Raw genomic sequence first — 20,066 nt, 5'->3', positions numbered from 1 at the left:
ATTTGTATCTCCTTAACAGCGTGATTGCAGTTAGTAGCAGTAAAATTCGTGATTGTCTCCTCTAATTGGAGGGTGATAGATATGTGATTTGGATTCCGTTCGACATCTGTCTCGTACAAGCAAAGATAAAGCGTCTAAGGGCAGGACAAATCTCCAATGTTAAAACCTTAGACCGTCGTTTCTCTTCAACGCCGAGTAGAGAAAACTAGAAACCCTATAACTGGAGAGGCCGTCGCATCCGCCATGTTGGAGCAAGCGTACAACTGGGAAAGCTACCTTAGTCCAGGTCTAGGCACTATAGTCCAGGATCTGAAGGGGGTTGAGCATGCATGGAAAGGCTGACGCAATATTATTTCTGATTATTGTTACAGGCACGATGGTGATTATGAAACTACATGTCGTCACCCCCCTGGGTGGTCGACAACCCCGGGGGAGGGGGGAAAGCAGTGGGGGAGCCGTTTTCTAAAACACTCATAACTCGCGAACTATTTGAGATAAAACACTGAAAAAAGTGGCAATCGACGCAACAAAACAAGGGCTTCATAAAAGCTAAATATAATTATGGACCTATCTTTGTTGGTTTCTGAGTAAAATTCCATTTTTCGCAAACAAGCAAAATTTTTGAATAAAATGCGCAAAACAAACTTTTTTTGACCAAAATAAATTCCAAATCAAAATTGTTTGATTTTTTTTTCAAATAATGTCCAAAATATCATTATTCAGTTTGTTAAAATCATTTAAGTACTGTTAACGCTTTGAAAAACAAAATGACTGTAGCAAGCTCGAACACGATTTGCATTATAGTTCAAGATCTGAAGGTGTATTTTGAGCATGCATGGAAGACCTGACGCTAAATTATTTCTTCTTAATGTCACAGGCACTATAGTGAATATGAAACCACATGTCTTCGCCCCCCTGGATGGTCGACAACCCCGGGGGAGGGGGGAAAGCAGTGGGGGGAGCTGTTTGCTAAAACACTCATAACTCTTGAACTATTTGAAATAAAACACTGAAAAAAGTGGCAAAAGATGCAACAGAACAGGGCTTGAAAAACCTAAATATGTTTATGGTCTTAACTTGGTTGATTTTTAATTAAAATTCCTTTTTTAGCAGCCATGCAAAAATTTTGAATAAAATACGAAAAGCTTTTTTTTCAAAGATAAGTTCTTTTTTAAAATTATTTAATCGTTTAGGAAATCAATAAAACCTGAAATTTCATTATTCAGTTTGTTTAAAACTACTTAATTATTACCAACGTGAGCGTTAAAAAGCGAAATAGGAAATGCAAGCACTTGCCTAAGTTAGCACATTGAATAAAACGGCAGTATGCTAAGGAGAAAAAAATAGCCTTATTATCCTTATGACGAACTATTCATTCTTCAGTTTACAAACTTATTCTAATTGCAAAGTATAACTATGGCTTTAATTTTGTTATATACTGCTTTAAATTTGAGAGGAACTAGGGAACCAGGCCCAGAGTAGTTTTAATTCAAATATAATTTTAATTTATTTCTATTAATTTGTTTTCAGTTTTCACAAAAGAATATTGCGGGTATTGTTTTGCGGACATTGCTTTTTATAATTTACTCAACAAAGAACAATGATACAAGAAATAATATGTACTAAATAAATATAAAAACTGAGAAGCTTGAGCTTTTATGAAAACGAATATTGCGACTGCTATTAGCACTAATAAGCACGAAACTGCAGTCCTAGGCTGGAATTGACTGAGCTGGCGGTGTATTTCATTGTATGTATAAATGTCGGTTTTTTAGTATAAATTTAAATTATTGTTTCATTTGTTTACATTTTTATCAAAGAAAATCAATAGTACTGTTAATCATTCGTGGGAAAAATGATTATTAGATTATGAATTAAAAATATGCACTTCCCGTTTATCTTAACTCATTTTACAATTTACAGTAAGCAAAATTTATTTCGTACTTTCGTTAGAATTTAAATTTCAAGAGTATTTTCTTCATATCCATAAAAATAAATTTTCATTTTCCTTTCTTATTTATATACAGGGTGATTATAATTAAAGTTCCACTTTCAAAACGCTATAAAAATAAAACCACTGGTCAGAATGACGTCAAACTTCAACGGAATATTATCGAAGAAGGGGAGAACTTGATGGCAGAAGAAAAATAAATAGTTGGAATTTTTAGCAATAGATGGCGCTGTAAGGATCATATTGAATAATGGCCGACTACTAGTGACAAATAACTCAAAAAATATTACCTAAGATGTAAACTATACGTTAAAACTCCGTACTACTCAGCGTGCACGAGGGTATTGGTGTGACACTGTTAGTTAAGTAAGCCCATCCAACACGGAAAGGTCGTATCACATCTGATGGGAAAATTGGTTTTTAATTGTTCTGAGGCCGAAAACCGCATATAAAGCATCAGTAAAAATTAAACCGGTCTTTAATTTTCGTGAGAAAAGATGTTCAATATAATATACCTCGTTTTCTGTAACAAGTTGAAATCGAGAAACAGCATCAGCATGTTTCAAGACTGATTGAAGTGTTTCCGGCGTCACGTTTAGAATGTGTTGCGCAATGCATGCCTTCAGCTCAGCAAAGTTTGCAATCGGAGCACTGAACGCAACAGCTTTCAGATAGCCTCATATCCAGAAGTCACACTTGTTAAGATCAGGTGATTGGGACGGCCAGGTCTTTCATTGAGACAGTCATAGTTAATTTCTCAGATACGAAATGAGGAAAAAAAACGTGTATTTGGCGTTTTTATAACTTCAATGAGTCGGGCGCATGACAGGTGTTTTGATTGACATATTCTGAGATTTGCAACGCCATCTCTTGCTAAAATTCCAACTATTTATTTTTCTTTTGTCATACGTTTTTCTTCTTCTTCGATAATATTCCGTTGAAATTTGAGGTCATTCTGACCAGTGGTTTTATTTTTACAGCGTTTTGAAAGTGGAACTTTAATTATAATCACCATGTATATTGGAAATATAACATTTAATGTGTCATCTGCATACATTTTAATTTAATTTCCTATTTATGAACTGGTTGGTACAGTAATTTTATCATAAGTTACCCACTAGATGGCAGCACATGTCAATCCAAAGCTTAAAGTCTCTGTTCAAAATATTCCTATTTCATCCAACAATAATCGATTTCCATATTTAGATTTTTTTCCCTAAAATATTGTTTTCATAGTTAAAAATTATAATTCTAATATAAAATGTTCCATATATATTTAAATAATTTTATTGTAGACTTCAGAGAAAAAAGATGTCCTTACAATAATTTTTGTTTTAGATATTTTTATTCTTGTAACTGTAGTAGTTGTGTTGTTGGTCTGCGTGACTAGAGAGACAAATGGTTTGCGAATAAAAGTTTTGGTACCAGAAGGTTGTTTTGTTTTCCCTCTCACTTAAGTTTCTTTTTTTTTTTTTTCACGTGATTATTCATGTGATGCAAATGGAACATAAAGTACTTTTGTATGAATACCGTTTCCGTTAATACGATATGTTTGCTTGTCGCAAGGATGTGTAAAAACGAGACAGTACTATGCGCTAAGTAGGCCTCACGTGAGGGCCGTTACAAACTCTTTGTGTCGATACTAAAGCTTAAACGATACAAAATTTTAATTGAGAGATGTGTCAGAGTATTTCATGTAAAATCCAGCTGCTTTCTCAATGGATTACAAAAAAATCTAAATTTTTATTCACGCTAGAGGTAATATGAGATGTAAAAAACCGCCTTCACGGGCGGCCATGTTGAATGAGCGTGCAGGCCTTGTGTTAAAATGTCTGTGGGTCTGCTTACGTTTACATTCGGAGTATTTCTTTTCCAAAAAATTCAAATACTGACCAACTGTATATATATTTTAAACTGAAGAGTAATTCAAAGTTGGAAAAAAGAAAAAAAAAACTAGTATGTTGTGGCTATTACGAAACTTTCTTCTATATCTTTCTTATAATTCTGATCCCTCCCTATCCTTGACAAGGAAGCAATATTCCCAGCAAAAATAAAATTACGCACATAAAAACTTGACGACTGTCCCAATTTCCGAATTATCGCAAAAGCAAAGCACAGAGCGAAAATTGAAAGTTGTTTTAAAAGCCTTGCTTGAATTAATTACAAATATTTTATTTGTTAACAAACAAAAGATGGCAACATTTAAACATTTGAAATCAGTGAGATAATATTTCCGATCATCAGACTACAGTCTATTACGATTTATTTTTCATATTGTTGCATTAATAAAACGCTTGCTGATCGTATTCACTGCGAAACCCCGATTTTACGTCAATCGAATCTACGTTTTCCCCACATTTTAAGTTTTTTATCATCAGATCCCAGTTTTTCCGTACTCTAATAATATTAATTTAACTCGGATTTCCCGCATTTTACGTTTTCCCTTGGCAGTTAAAAAAAAAAGAAATTTTTTTTTTAAACTAAGAAAATGTTTTCAATCTGTGCATTTTTAAACATAATCCACTCTGTTGAAAGTTAATCCATGAAAACAGAAACGCTTCTGCTCCATCCGTAGCTGACCTTATGGACTTTTTGGCTGCCAATGAAGATGAACAAGAAGAAGAAGAAACCCAACTCGTCTCTTCTTTCAATACTGCATTTAAAAGCTTAATAATAGTGAAAGACTATTTTCTTTGTCATAAAGACCAGGAAAAAACTTTGCAAAGTGTTCCAACCCTGGAAGATGCTGTATTTACTTTGGATTCAATGATTCATTATTACTGGCTGTTTTCAACTTAAACGCTCGAATTCGTTACTTAACGTGTTAGAATGATCTAAACTGGTGTGTACAATAATGTTCTTTTCGCAAAATATCGCATTTTTACATTTTATAAGCGTCATCGTAGCAACCTTTATTACTATTTTTGTTTACTTATCTGATTTTTGCTTTTTATACATTTCCCGTACTTTACGTTTTCCCACATTTTATGTATTTTATGTTTGATTCAGGCCTCTGAGAAACGTGAAATCGGGGTTTCTCTGTTGTTCAAATTCATTTCTGTTTTTAGTGAAAAATATAAATTAAATCAGTCGTATTCCACGCGCATGGTTTATTTATTGCAATTGATACCCTCGAACAATATTTTCTGGCAATGTTGACAAACTGAGAACAGCTTCATACTAGAATGATTTCGAAAAGGAAATTGGAAATTTCAAACGTTTAATGATTTTCTAATTTCATTGTTTTATGAACAGAATATCTATTTAACTTTTTATATAGAATTCTGTATGAATTTTAAAAATTTCTTTCTCTTATGTATCTTCTTTAAAGCCAAAAGAGTCCGAAAATTGTTATTTTCAGGTTACTACTGCATTGCATGTAGAATAATGCTCCGCATTAAGGCATAACAACGTAAATCTGTTTTTAAAAAATCCTCTATATTTATTGATGAATGTTTCAAAAGCCCACCCTTTCGGAAACAGTAAACAAACGTTTTTAGGCTCTCCTGCAAAGTAGTGAAACTGTGACATACGTTAGTCTAGAGCATGTCAAATTTGATGACCAATTTCTTTGATAAAAAAGAAATGTACCCGTTACGAGTTAATTTCTAACTTAATATATTGGTATTCGTAAATAGCGAAGATCAAACAAAAACATCTGAAACGACTGCAGTCGCAGGTGGTCGCCGCTAAAATATTGTTGTTAATTTACAAGAGGGATTAAACTATTGATACATGTAAATTTTAGCTTACCGGAAGCCGCCGATAAAAGTATATTCCACAATACTTTTCATTATATTTTTAAGAAAATAATGTTTTTTTATTTCAGGTAGTTTTCAATTTTGATGAACTTTTAATTTTTAATTACGATGTAATATGCATCCTATAAGTGTGAAAAACCAATCAGAAATGACTTTTATTAATTTTTAGTTCTCCTTATTGAACGAATGAATTAAAACTGAAGTATAAGGCGTACGCCCGAAAAACACAATTGTTCAACAATCTCGGCTTATTTTTGTAAAAACAAATTTTTTTTTTTCAAAAAACTTTTATGGAGTAAGTTACTGCAACTCAAGGGCTAAGTAATTACGGCATGAAATATTTTTTATCTTAAAACTCAAAAATGGCTATTTTTTCCGCCCTTAAACCACAGCTCTTGTACTTTCTAAGGGCTACTTATAGATAAATTTTTGTTTAATTCCGTTCGTTATTTCTTGAGATGCAGCAGTCACAAGTAACGACAAAAAATGTCCTATAGTTCATCCCCCTTTTGAGCTTTTGACACCAAAATTGAATCAGCGCCTCTACATCTTAGAACAACATATGGACTAAAAAACTTAAAAATTTTCTCTTTTTCCTGATTTTGGGAATCTTTGGAGTCTTTAAGTTCAACTTCCAGTTCTAAAAACATCACTTCCGGTGTGCTTAATTGTCTCTAACTTCTTTTTTAATTATCGTGAAACCAAAATTTAAACATTTTTGGAGTCCCAAAAATATATGTTTTAAAATATAAAACAAAATAAAAAACAACTTTGTTCATAAAACTGGTCATTTTAAGGCAGGCAGTCCCCTTAAATGAGCTGCACGGGGAAAGATTTTGGGGAACATAATTTTGCATAAAAAGTATTGTTATTGTGATTATTGAGCAATCACGATTGCTTATTGTTCTCACTTGACTGTTTTGATGTGCTATCATTTTATTTTCCCGCCAGCACCCTCTGCAGCATCACTGTCGACTGGCTCCTCACGATGCTGCTCCTATAGCGAAAGCCATCTCCGGGTTGCGTCAATATCCTACACACACATGCATACATACACGCGCGTACACACACACAAACACATACACACACGCATGCATACAGACACCAACACATACACACACAAACACATACACACAACTACCTACACATTCATGCCTGCTCACAGACACAAACACACATGCCTACACACACACACATACCCCTTGCACACAAACACACATACCTTTCACACACACATAAGCACACACGCCTACACACACACACACACTCGTGATTGCGAAAAACATCATTTGAATTAAAGAGGTCAAAATTCAAATATTTTTTTTTCTTTTGTTATTTATTCTCGCTGCAAAATTTCTTTCCATCTCAGTTATGATTTAATGCAAAATTTTTGTTGGATATTCTAACTTAAAACGTTGATGGTATATTTATTTAAAGTAGTACCCGATAGTGACAAGCGTCATCTTTAATAGGTCATGTACACTGCCGTGGGTAGGTAAAGGGCAGTAACTGCTAATTTTTCTTTCTTTCTTTTTTTCTTTTTTGTGCGCCTGTTTTTGTCATCTATTATCCGTTAGCTTTATTGTACAAACTTGCTTGTTTGGTTTTCCCTAAAATAAAGCACGAGATAAACGTCCAATATTTTCTTGTCGCTAGTATCAAACCTAAAGTCCTTTCACTGATGACTGATAAATATGAGACAAGGAGTTTAGATGTTCAGTTTTTAAGTGAGAGGAAACTGATAATTTCATATTTCCAAAAAAGCCATTAGTACTTCGTTAATTCGTAATTGAAGCAAACTTTCAAGATTGATAACATTTGTTGATGAGTCAAAAAATATTTTAAAGGCAATTGTTTTTGCAAGCCGCAATTTTCGCGAACACGAATATATTGGCGATTTTATGAGCTGAAAATTTCTCGAATTTTATATGAGTAAAATGGAGTGTTGGTAAAAAAAAAACTTTGTGATACTTAAATTTTCGCGCTTGCGACGTATGCGTGAAAATCACGATAAATAAAGCACCGCTAAAACAAGTGCTTTTACTATTCCTAATCTTTGTTCAAGCAAACGGAGAAAATATCTTGCATAAATGGATTATTGTGTGGCCTATAAAAAATGGTTCTTGTGCTAATAATTTAAAAGTCTCATGGATGCCAAAATGTTAACTTTTTCCTTGGATAGTACTACAAAATGCCATCTGCTTTCCATTAAAAACTAGGTTCGTTGAGGCAAATGTTGGTTAAATGGTAATTTTTATTCTGGGCGGAGGAGCTAGCACTAAAATACATAAGTTTCGTTACGAAAGGAATCTTTTTGTACTTTAAAACTATCACTTCAGGTTGATTGAAATAATTGAGTGCATTTCGTCAATTATTGTCTTTATGGTTCAACCAAATTTCTCAAACAATTAGCCAATTCCGACAGAATTAAGAATCAGACAAGATGGTCCTTATCTTAAAACTCAAAATGTTCTTTTAGTCTAGATGACATGATAGCTTTCATCCCTTTTAGCCTCCCGGGTTTCATCGAAACTTTCTTGAAAAAATTCATCTTTCGCTTGCAAAATTAAATATAGTTATGCGTAATGGAATAATATATACTTCGCAATAATTATGGGAACATTTAGTCAAGCACAGTATTAAGAAAATGAAACCCGAAACAAATGGTAAAGTCGTCCTGCACTTGCAATAAATCGCCATAACTGATGAAATGTTACTTTTACTCAAGTTTTTCTAATGACAAAACATACTGAAGGCAGTTACGAAAATTGGGTATAATCTAAATGACACATGTTGCGTAAAAAAATTGATCAAATTAGGGGCATTCCTTCATATTCAAACAAGCATCTAAAATAACGGGGGGAGGTCAGCTAAAGACTTCGAAAAATTTTAGTTTTTTAAAATACGATTTCATTATTATTACGAAATTGAAAACCAATTGCTGAATTAAACCAGGCAGTTAGCCATAAAAAGTTTTCCCCACTGTATATATTTTTCTGTTGTTTTTCAATCAAAAGAGATAGGTTGACAAAGAAGTTGAAGATATTGACAAGATTTTAATATTTATTAATGTCTAAGATTTAATAAAAGCTTTCTCCCCCATCTTTACTAATGGAGATTTTTCTAGAAAATGTAAAAAGATTCATTCTTCAAATGTATTTTCATATCTTACGGAGTTATTGAGTCGCAAACTGGCTGCCATTAACTCGGAAAATTTAGGCTTAGCGTAAGCATCCATTTTTAATGTCAGGAACGAAGCAACAGAGAGTTCTAAAACTTTCATACATTGTATTTGCTCATAGATATGCGTGAATTACTTCAATAAAAATTTTCATTGAAATTTGTGGCATGTGTGCCACAACTGATCTTTTCACTGTCCATGGCCCAGGAGCCACTTGAAATGTATAATCGAAGAAAGTGTGGTGTTAGGATTGGCAGTATGTGTTTGTGTATGTGTTCCTCCCCATAGAACCCTTGGTTCTATGGGGAGGTCATCTCAATCCTCCGCTTAGCTGCGTCACTGCAGAGAGGGCACAAGTTCGCTTCGAATTGCTAAATAGCGAACAATGACTTTTGGTGTTAAAAATCACATTGTTATGCTCTATCCTCCTGATTTCAAACATCCTAATCATCAAATAAAGACACAAACAGTAAATACAGGGTGTCCTGAAATAGACTGACTGTTTTTCAAAAACTTATAACAGGAAAACGGTTAATGATTAAAAAATAATTCATGCTGAAACTTCATATGGTGGGCCGTAGGTTTTGTCCCCCAGAATTCCGAATTTTATTTCAAGAATTTTCTAATCCGGCGCTGCAGATCTCTCTCTCGTAAGACAATAAATCAAAGAAATGTAGAAAATTACATCGTTGTGTTTTTGAACTTATCACGTCAATTCAAAATTTTAATTGATGAAAATCAGTTACAAAACCTTGATACTACACAATTGTTGATACAATTGTATTTATTTATTCATTTATTTGGGGTTTGAATTGCATTTTGTTTAGTATACAGTAAAAGAAACGCTTTCAATATGTTATCTCAACCGTTATTAGTTTAACGTTTGTTATGAAATTAGGCTGAGTTTACACAGCCTGCATGAATTCATCTACCTCCGAAGAAGGGACGCCTCTACTTAGGGACCATTTTTAACATACATTCCCGAATATAGGAAGGGGGGGGGATTACAAGCACATATCTATATTATACATTTTTGGAAAGAGCAGATTTCTTTGCGTCATATGCAATTTGTTCTTATTCTCTATTTGAATTTTGACGAGAGTTACTTCTGTTTTTACCTCGAATTTTTAATAATTACGAAGAATGATTGACCTCCTCACATGCATAATAGCCAATGATCGAGTAACACGCGAGTTTTAACAATAAAACTCGCGCCACAGCAAGATAATTTGATAATATGTTTTGGTAATCTTTAACTTGCAGGGAGAGGCTTTATTGAGACGAGGCTTAACTCGATGTGGTAACTTAACTGTTTTCTTGGTAAGACTGTCCTTTCAGGGGAATGGAGAAACGAAAGAAATGGTCAACAATGAACGTTACCCACTGGAGTTTAGGGTTTATCTACTGGAGTTATTGTTACCATTTCAACTATCAAAATATCACCAAGCAGGCAATTTCTTCGTTCAAATGTAGAAGCAATTTTAACCGGTCATACCTTGACAAACGATTTTCTAGTATGAATAATAAAGTGCATAAATGAAACAACAAATCGACATTAAAAAAAAAAAAAAAACATACATTTTTCATAATTCAAATTAATATGCAAAATAGCAGTATAATTGCAGCGTTTTTCTAAACCAATCTCTAGGAGGATTTTGTTTTCAAAAAACATAGCTTTATATTGTGCTTAAAATTAGCTGTGAAATTTTTAACAACTTTAGTTTCATTGCTTTGCTTTTCAAAAGGAATGTTCTCAAAATCAACGTAAGAAATTAAAAAAAAGAAAAAAAAAGCACTTTAAAAGCTGGAATTTTATACTTGTATTATGTATAACAGATTTTTGTATTACTAGTCAAACATAAATAAATAAATAAATAAAATAACACACTACCCTAATTTTAAAAGTAAATTTCAAAACTAAAAAATGGTACCTCAAGTAAAAACATTTATTGAAAATTTAAAATCTGGTTTTAAAAAAAAAGGACAAAAAATGCTTTTTTAGTTTGAAATTCAGTTACGTTAACTACAAAATTTATGAAATTTAGGAAATGTGTTTTGAAGAAACAACTTATTATTAAAAAATTATAAAGCATCTCAAAATGAACACTAGAAAAATATTAAGCAACAAGGCAAAATAAATAAATAAATAAATCAATAGAATTAATTAACAAGCAATTGAGTAAAAATTTCACGGCAATGAAAATGAAACTACATTTCAGTGATGGAATAAAAATCATTGCATTGCCATTTTTATGAATTGAAAATAAGATGAACTAATAATAAATTTAAGAAACTTCAAAAAGATAAAATATACCTAATAAAAATCATATCCATGTAATATAAATAATGGCAAGGTAACCATAATTAAAATTTTAGAACAGTAATTATGTACGATTGGCTGCAATGAAAGTAAGCATTTCGGAACGGACCAATCAAGCATGCCGGCTCGACGGATTTCTAGATACGCAAGTTGCAGCGGGTGTGCGCCTACCTGTGTCTCTAAGCGTCAGGTTGAACTGATTGCTGACGATACCAAAAAAGTACAATTTCGTTTTTTCATTCTACAATTTAAGACTATACATGTTCGTTTATTTTCGACCTTGTTAAATGAAAGAGAGGGACGTATGTCGACTAAAAAATTTTAGAACGGTTTATCTCCCAGGTTTTTCTACTAATCGTTGCTGTATAAGTCAAAATTTCAAATTTTTGCACCCATTGGGTACCCAAATATTAGTTATAACTTCAAGATTGTCACCTCTCTCAAGTAGGGGCGTGACATGATCGCGTCATGAATTATTGTCATAGGAAACACCCCGTTTATAATAAGTGAAATTTCGGAAACTATTGCACTTAGGTTTCATAGTGTAAAGGTGGCAACGATTGTTCACTTTTTCCAGAGAGCGCTGTCGGCGAACCGCTCCCGACAATCGCAGCAGATCAATGTAAATGATGATACGTTTCTCATTTTTTTTAGAGGCAGCTATTAAGGCAAAAAAAAGAAACAAACTACTGGAAATTGGTTCTAATAAGGGGACAATATAGTGGACGATGTACGGCTTTCGTACACAGGAAGTTAGCGAAGTATTTTGATGGAAAAATGTATTGTATTTTTCATCACCAACTTGCCGAATTCGTCTGCGCTGTGCGATGTTTTATTTATTACGGGTTGGAATTTTTCTATTCCTGTAAATAATTGACAAAATGAGAATGTAGTACAATTATTTACGTACATACATTTTTTTAATTAGTTGTAAATTTCGTGACATGTTTCAAGAACTAATCAAAGCGAAATAATTTTTTTCTTTCACGACCTTTAACAGATAAAAATAAATGTTAATGTTCTATTTACTTAACTTCAAGCTAATATTGATTATAACAATCTTATTCATGTATTTACTCACTGCTTAGACATAATTATTGTCATTACTTTTTATTATTATTAAATTTTTTTCTGCAACCAAATCGGGAAAAAAAATCGAAAAACCTTTTTCATTTAAAAAATACATGCACAATAAGAGTAAATTTTAATTTTTGAAAATTTGATTAATTTCAACACAAAATTCCACAACTATCTCAGAAAAGCGTTCCAAGGTATTAATTTTTATATTGAATAAGGTTTCTCGATTTTTTTTTTATTTGGTTGTCGAAATAAATGCAATAATAAAAAAATAATGATAACAATTCTGTTTAAGCAGTGAGTAAATACATGAATAAAATTATTATAATCAATATCAGCTTGAAGTTAAGTAAATAGAGCATTAACATTTATTTTTATCTGTTAAAGGTCGCGAAAGCAAAAATTATTTCGCTTTAATTAGTTCTCGAAACATGTCACGAAATTTACAACTAATTAAAAAAAGTATTTACGTAATAAATTCTACCATATTCTCATTTCGTCAATTATTTACAGGAATAAAAACATTCCAACTCGTAAAAAAAAAGAACATCGCGCAGCGCAATATTAATAGCAGACGAATTCGGCAAGTTGGTGATGAAAAATAAAATTAATTTTTCCATCAAAATACTCTGCAAACTTCCTGTGGACGAAAGCCGTAACTCGTCCACTATATTAGCCCCTTATTACAACCAATTTCCAGTAGTATTTTTCTTTTTTTGCTTTAATAGCTGCCTCTAAAAATATGAGAAACTTAGCATCACTTACATTGATCTGCTGCGATTGACGGGAGCGGTTCGCCGACAGCGCCCTCTAAAAAAGTGAACAATCGTTACCACTTCTAAATAGGAAAGATTTATCTCCTCCCTGCTTAGAACTAAAAAATGTACATAAGAATGAAGATAAACATTGAAAGTTTTCTTCCATTCACAAATGTTCGATGTGTATGCCTTTCGTAGCGCGACACACATCTAAAAAACATGCATTTTGGAATGTTTCACTGTTCGTTGTTGACCTGCAGGGTATGCATATGTGTGTGTAACTCAATAAACCTTCTTTTATTCTTTGAATTTTTAGTGTTATATCTTTCTTTTTACGTCATTACAGCGCCATCTATTGGCGAGAAATGTAAACTTTTTTTTTTTTTTTTTTGCAAAAACCAGAAGCGCATGTTCTACATAACGTATATTTTAAATTTCATTCGGATCCGTTCAGTAAAACCGGAGCTATGTGCCTCTGATCTGATCTGATCGAATGTGCAGCAGGGGAGGGAGAACGAGCTTCCTTTTTCTTGAGTCCTTATAGTCCAGTCAAATTAGGTCATGACCCGGACATTCAAAAAAAAGAATGTGCACCTATACCAAGTTGTTCAGTATCATGAGGAGATAACGTACCAAAAAGTCCCAAGAGTTTGAGCGTCGGGTTTGGGAGTTACAGGGGGGCAAAAGAGGGGGCTCAAAATGCAGATATTATTGCTTTATTTCAACTGTATCTTCAACACTATTCCTTTTCATGAAAGGGTAATTGAATAAAAGTTGAATATGGTACATATAACTAATGTTACAAGTAATATTTTTTGCAAAGATCTGTCTTGGGGGGGGGATTCCCCCTCCCCCCATTTTTGAGGTATACATTGTACAAATGAAAAAGTTTCCTTGCTCGTGTTTTATTGTTTTTAAAATAACATTTTTTGAGTACATTCCCTTTGCTTCCCCCCTCCTCACCCCCCCCCCCCGCTGTTAATGAAATAACGTGCTTAATCGGGTCAAAATATAAATTTTTGACGTGTTTCTCAGACATTTCAATGTTTATTTCTGCCAAATATTATACCAGATTAAATTGAATTCAGGGAAGTTCTTTAAAAACATGATCCAGATTTAGGTTTCATATGATTTTTAGCATTGTCTTGTTCCTCACCATGTGTTTCCTTAATTTGAACGATTTGTTAAAAAATGCTTACTTTTGATAATTGAAATACTTTACTTCCTTATTATTCAGTCTTCAAAATTTCATAAAAGCTTTTGATTTCCTGGTTATTAATTGATTAAACCACATATTTAACTCTTCATTGGCTGAGTTTATAAGACGCTGGATTTTGTATGAATGACGTTTAACTTCTTACTTAGAATTTCATAATTTCAATAATGGGAATTATATGCTTGTGACAAAAATTAATTAGTATGTCACTTTTTTTCCGATTTTATTTCACGTTCTACATTTTCTGCCATTTTAGCTAATTTTTCTTTTGCTAACATTATAGTCATACATTCGGGACAAATTTTTTAGGACCACGGAGGAATGTACCGCAATGCGGCTTTTTCAACAATTTAATTTTGTTCTTCAATTTCATTTCTAAGCAAAACATTCACAGAAGTATCTTAATTTGGAGACAAAAAAGTTTTCACATTCTTTTAAAATAGTACGTTGATGGAAATGCAAGTTCAAAAGTGAAAACCTACATTTTTCTTGAAGTAAACAGAAAATATGTTTATGTTATGTCCCCAAGAAGAACAGAAGCGGATCGGATTGAAATGTAAAAAGATAGGAACAGACGTTAAACACACTTTGTCGAATTTTGACTGTTCAAGCGATACAAGAATTGATTATTCATCCGCATTCGATTGATTGTTAGTCTGAAATACTGAAAGATTATGAACGATCTGAATTAAAAATGTAAAGCGAAAATAGTACACTGAATTTCCGTAAATGATCGAATCTAAGTGTCAAAAATTGATGGCTACTTTTAGAACCAAAGCAGCACCGCTAGTGACATACTTGTCTAAACAATAAGGGGTGGTTAGTTGCTGAAACAGATTTGTCCTGCCACAAAATTGTTATGAAAGTGCATTGTACGGCCAAATTTAATCGAACCAGTTCTAATGCTTGCAGTAACTTTAAAAGCTGAATCTGGAATTTTAAAGCAGTTTCAGTCATGTTTGGGCTCCCTGAAAATTATGAGGTGGAGCTTTAGCTTCCCGAGCCGTTTGGGTAATCAAGCCCTACGCTTAAGGCGCAACGTCTTACCTTTCAGATTTCAGAAAACTACCCCCTTTTCTATACATTCAACATTCATTCCGACATCCGATTCACACTGAGACCTAAAAACAGACGTACAGAGCAGTACAATGCAAAACTGCAATCGTTAGACCACCTAATTTTCTTTCTGTTTTTGTCCTTCAAACTTTTAGAACCGATGTGTGTGTATGTGTGCTTTCGTTTTTATGTTTTAAAACTTTGAGGATTCTTAATGATTATTTCTGTGCATAGTATATTATTTTATTATTAAAAAGAATTTGTTTCAAATTAACAACTTGGTGACTCCCGTTAAGCTATTTTTATTAATTAAGATTCGCTAAAGTTCATTAGTAATACTATGCATTAAGTTTCTATAGTTTCTCAAATTTTTACTAAAATATTCCAAAAACATTTTCAGCTTTTAAATTTGAAGTATTGGTTTTTATTTAGTTTCTTAAAGTTTTATGGTTTCTTAGGCCATGGAACCACCTAAGTGGTCTGAACTCTCCCTACCCCAACAGACCTCCGCATTGCTGGGTCTGCGGGTACAATGATTCGAGTCTGCGTACAGTAGAATTAAATCTCAATGCCATCTTTACGCCATTTTAACTTAAAACCGAAAAAAAAAATAAATAAATAACACTTCAAATATAGGATTACTATTAAGTTTCTTAGTATAATATCCATCGGCAAAAATGAATTTATGAAATTTCATATTCTATAGCACAGCTCTAAAAAATCCAAAGAGAATGCACTTCGGAATTTATTTCTTATTCGATGAACAAATAAGTGTGAGCATTATTTTGGATTGAGATACGTATGATTAGGCCAGTCATTTTATTTACTCATGAGAGGAGGGGGCCAAGGGAATACACTCGAAAATGTCATAAAAAAAACAATAAAATACCTGTAGTGAAACTTTTGCATTTGTACAATGTATAATCTCAAAATCCGGAGGGGAGGCGGGAGGGGGTCAATCCCCCCCCTTCCTTAATGACGGATGTGTGTAAAAATAGTACTTGCAGTGTTTGTAATTTGTTCCATATTTAACTTTTATTCAATTACCCTTTCATGAAAACGAATGGTGTTGGAAATACAGCTGAAATAAAGCAATAATCTGCATTTTGAGCCCCCTCTTTGCCCCCCTATAACTCCCAAACCCGACGCTCAAACTCTTGGGACTTTTTGGTACGTTATCTCCTCATGATACTGAACAATTTGGCATAGGTGCACATTCTTTTTTTTGAATGTCCGGGTTCGGCCCTTTTTCGACCTAATTTGACTGGACTATTAGTGAAGATGGGATCGTTGCGGCGTGGAGCCTAGAAAAGAAATTCGTGAGGTCTCCCCAGGAGACCTCGGGGGCGGTGGGGTGAGCACAAGGCTCGTTGGTCGCAGGGTCGGGTCTGGATCGCGTACTGGTGAGCTGGAGGGGTGAGCTAGGCGCAGAGTAGGATTGCTTTGATGGCTTGCAGGGCAGTCTAGTTGAAACAGGATGCCAGGGCTGATGGTATTTCCCTGTGGTGTTGACATCTTGTGGGGGGGGGGGCGGGCCGTGGGTCCTGGTATGGGTCCTCTGATGAGTTGGTCGGCGGTTGCTGTCGTAACGTCGGGGGCAAGTTCTGTCGCTGGTGACATGCGGTCCTCCGCAAAGGGCGCAGGTGAGTATCCCTTGTTGCTTGATGGGGCAGTCTCTTGCTCGATGCTCTTTTGCGCAGATGACGCATCTCTCTTTCTTGAGGCAGTTCATGCTCATGTGGCTGAATTCCTGACATCGGTAGCACTGGAGGGGGCCTCATCCTTTTTTTGAGGTACTCAGTGTGTGCGATGAAGGGTCCAAAAGTGATGTCCTTGTTGTAGATGTTCGAACTTTCCGGACTTCTCTTGAGGCTCGCCAGGAAAATCGGGATCTTCGTGTTGTCAGGTCTGTTGGTGAATTGTTTGATAGAGTTAACCGTCAGATCCATATCTTCCAGTTTGGATTGGATTTCGTCTATGCTGAAGTCTGACGCTAGTCCTTTGATGATCACCTTTACAGGCTTGTCTTCTGGGAGGGGAGCAGAGTGGAATTCAAATCCTTTTTCTTTGAAGAGATAGCTTACGATTTGTTAGGATTCCTTGTCTGGTGGGAAGATTGCAAGTTCCTCTCTTTGGATTTTGACCTTTAAGTCTATTCCTGTTTCTGCTCTTAGGTCGTCGATCGTCTTAAGGCTGTCTGTGATATTTGAGAGGATGATGGGGGCAGAAAATTTCTTTGAGAGTATAATCCCTCGCTGTTTTTCTAGCTCGGCAGTGGTGTTTTGGAGTTCTTCCAGTTGTTCGATTTTTTGTTCATATTCTTTCATCTTATCTTCGTAGTAGAGGTCACTAGATCTGTCAACCGCTTCGGCGTATTTTTGCCAGAGGTAGTTGAGAACATCTACGTCCTCTTTTGCTATATTTTCCCTTTTAATTTCCTCGATGATGGAGATGAATTTGGCGATCGTTCTCAGGATGACTCCCTGGGCAAAGTTGAAGCTAATCTTGTCCATTTTGTGGATATCATGACCCGTTTCTCGGTATTTCTTGAAGGAACTGATACAAGGATTCTTGATGAAGGTTTCTTGAACAATACTGAATATTCTGCTTTCACAGGTAAAAAAATTCAAAAAAATGATGGGTGTATAAGGGCCCCATAAGGGCGTTTTCCACTTACAAATTCAGTTTTCGTCAGATCTCTGCCTAACTTCGTACTGAAATCTTTTGATGATCGAAAATTTCTCATAGAAAGACCCCCCCCCCCTCAAAGAACACCACAATGAGGATTTTTCTTTACAAAAAAAATCCAGTTTATGTCGGATGTTTGACAATTTTTGCACACTCAATTTTGTCAAGTCATTTGATGATCAAGAAGTCTCATAGGGGAGTGTTCGCCCCATTTCTATGGTGTGCAGATGCCCACGTAACAGGACTTTTCCTTTTACAAATCGAGTTTACCAAATCTGACTCGTAGATACTTTGATGCCCAAGAACTTCCTTGGGGTTTTAGCCCCTGCCGATGGGAAACAATATATAGAGGGTTTTTCCTTGTACACATTCAGTTTACGTCGGATCTTTGCCAAATTTGGCTCATAGGTCTTTTGATGCTCAATAATTCACATAGAGGGTTTTCCTTCTCACAAAAATCTAGTTTACACTGGACCTTTGACAGATTTTGCATATAGCTTTCTTTGATGCTGAAAAATCCACATAGGGGAGTTTTCGCCTCCCTATGGAGGTGGAAATTCCCCCAAAGAAGATTTGCCCTTATGCAACATTCAGTTTATGTTGAATATGTTAAGAGGTCTTTTGATGTTCAGGAATTCACATAGGGGAGTTTTCTTCCCACCCTGAGGGAGGAAAAACCCCATAGAGCGTTTTCCTTTTTACAAATCGTGTTTATGATACTGGCCAAATTTGGCACATAGTTCCTTTGATGCGCAAAAATTTTCAAAGGGGGAGAGGGAGTTTGGCCTTCCGTCATAAAGGGGTTTTCCTCGGACAATTCTAGTTTACGACAGATCTTTTCCAAATTTAGTACAGAAGTGTTCTGATGTTCGAAAACTCAAGTATAAGAGTTTTTGCCCCTCTAGTAAAATGCAAAAATATCTTATACAAAATTCCAGGAAAAAAAAGCTTAGACTTATTTGGAAAATATAAATTAACGTTTTGCAAAATTTGGCATATTGAGAGGGGTCAAGGTCCTTCGACTCCTCCCGTAAATATTACCTTAAATTACAGTGCTCAGATTTTGTGCACTTTTTCCTAAACGTAGTTTTTTTTTTTTAACCTTTTGTTTACAATATCTGTTAAACGTGTACAGTTTTTGTAAATTAGAGTTTTATATTTTATGTTCTGCTAACTTAAATAATAACACAAAATTTACAAAAATACCTATTAATTTACAGATTTTGATGAAATGAACATTTGTAGAGGCTTAACTGTCCTGAAATGCAACTCCCTAGAGCAGTCAATAGCAGTACGCCTTGCAGTGACACCACAATTTCGAGGTTCGACTCTTGGGCTTATTCAAGGTGTATTACAACATAACTTCAGAAGTAATTTCCTATGAATACATGAACAGGGTTTGAAGAAAAACCGGGCAATTTAAAAAACCTTAGCTACCCTGGATTTTTTTTATCAAGTCCATATGCAGTTTTAATTCCTAAAACTTAAGAAGTTGTTCAGAAAGACAGATGCCAATTTTCGTATACTTGGTATTATTTATTTTAGATCTAATATGTAGTTTGTTTCTGAAATAAATGTTTCAATATGCGGCAAATTTTGAAAAAAAAAAAAAAAAATCGACTTTATCGAGATAGTCTATTTTTTTCAAGTGGTCGTGTTAACAAACCCACGAGGTTTTTTTTTTTTTTTTTTCCGCGCTGGGCCCGGTTTGACGAATCCTGTACCTGAATAAATGAAAATAGTTCAATAAATAAAATACATATTTTAAGGGGAGTTAGTACCCCCTATACCGTCAATGTTAGTTTGCACATGTTCATGTACCTTTCTCTGAAAATCTATTAAATATACAATTATGAATTTTTTCTGTACCTTAAGTAGACGTTTTTCTTTATACTAAAGAAAAACGTTACAGAAAGAAAACTTTTTTAAAAAATTCTAATTAGATGTATGGAATTAGTAGCAAAAATTTCAAAGCTTTATACAATTCAGGTTCTGAGAAAAAGGAACATTTAGTTTCAAAAATACCATTTCTCGATATAACAATTTAAAGAAGAAAAT

The 20,066-nt window shown here is 34.2% G+C and overlaps 1 protein-coding gene across 1 annotated transcript in view; it reads left to right on the top strand.

Annotated features, from left to right (window-relative positions):
- The window catches only part of LOC129232876 (zinc finger protein 774-like), a 39,038-nt gene extending 21,508 nt beyond the window's left edge, over positions 1–17,530 (top strand). Inside the window, exon 3 of the mRNA XM_054866978.1 lies at positions 17,495–17,530. Coding sequence (XP_054722953.1) covers positions 17,495–17,530 — 36 coding nt within the window. The remainder of the gene's footprint in view (positions 1–17,494) is intronic.
- Positions 17,531–20,066: the final 2,536 nt, after the last annotated feature.

This window comes from Uloborus diversus, unplaced genomic scaffold (genome assembly GCF_026930045.1).
Source record: "Uloborus diversus isolate 005 unplaced genomic scaffold, Udiv.v.3.1 scaffold_14, whole genome shotgun sequence".
NCBI classification, from domain to species: Eukaryota; Metazoa; Arthropoda; class Arachnida; order Araneae; family Uloboridae; genus Uloborus; species Uloborus diversus.
Note: the sequence above shows the minus strand (reverse complement) of the source record. Positions and strands in the feature narration are given on the sequence as shown.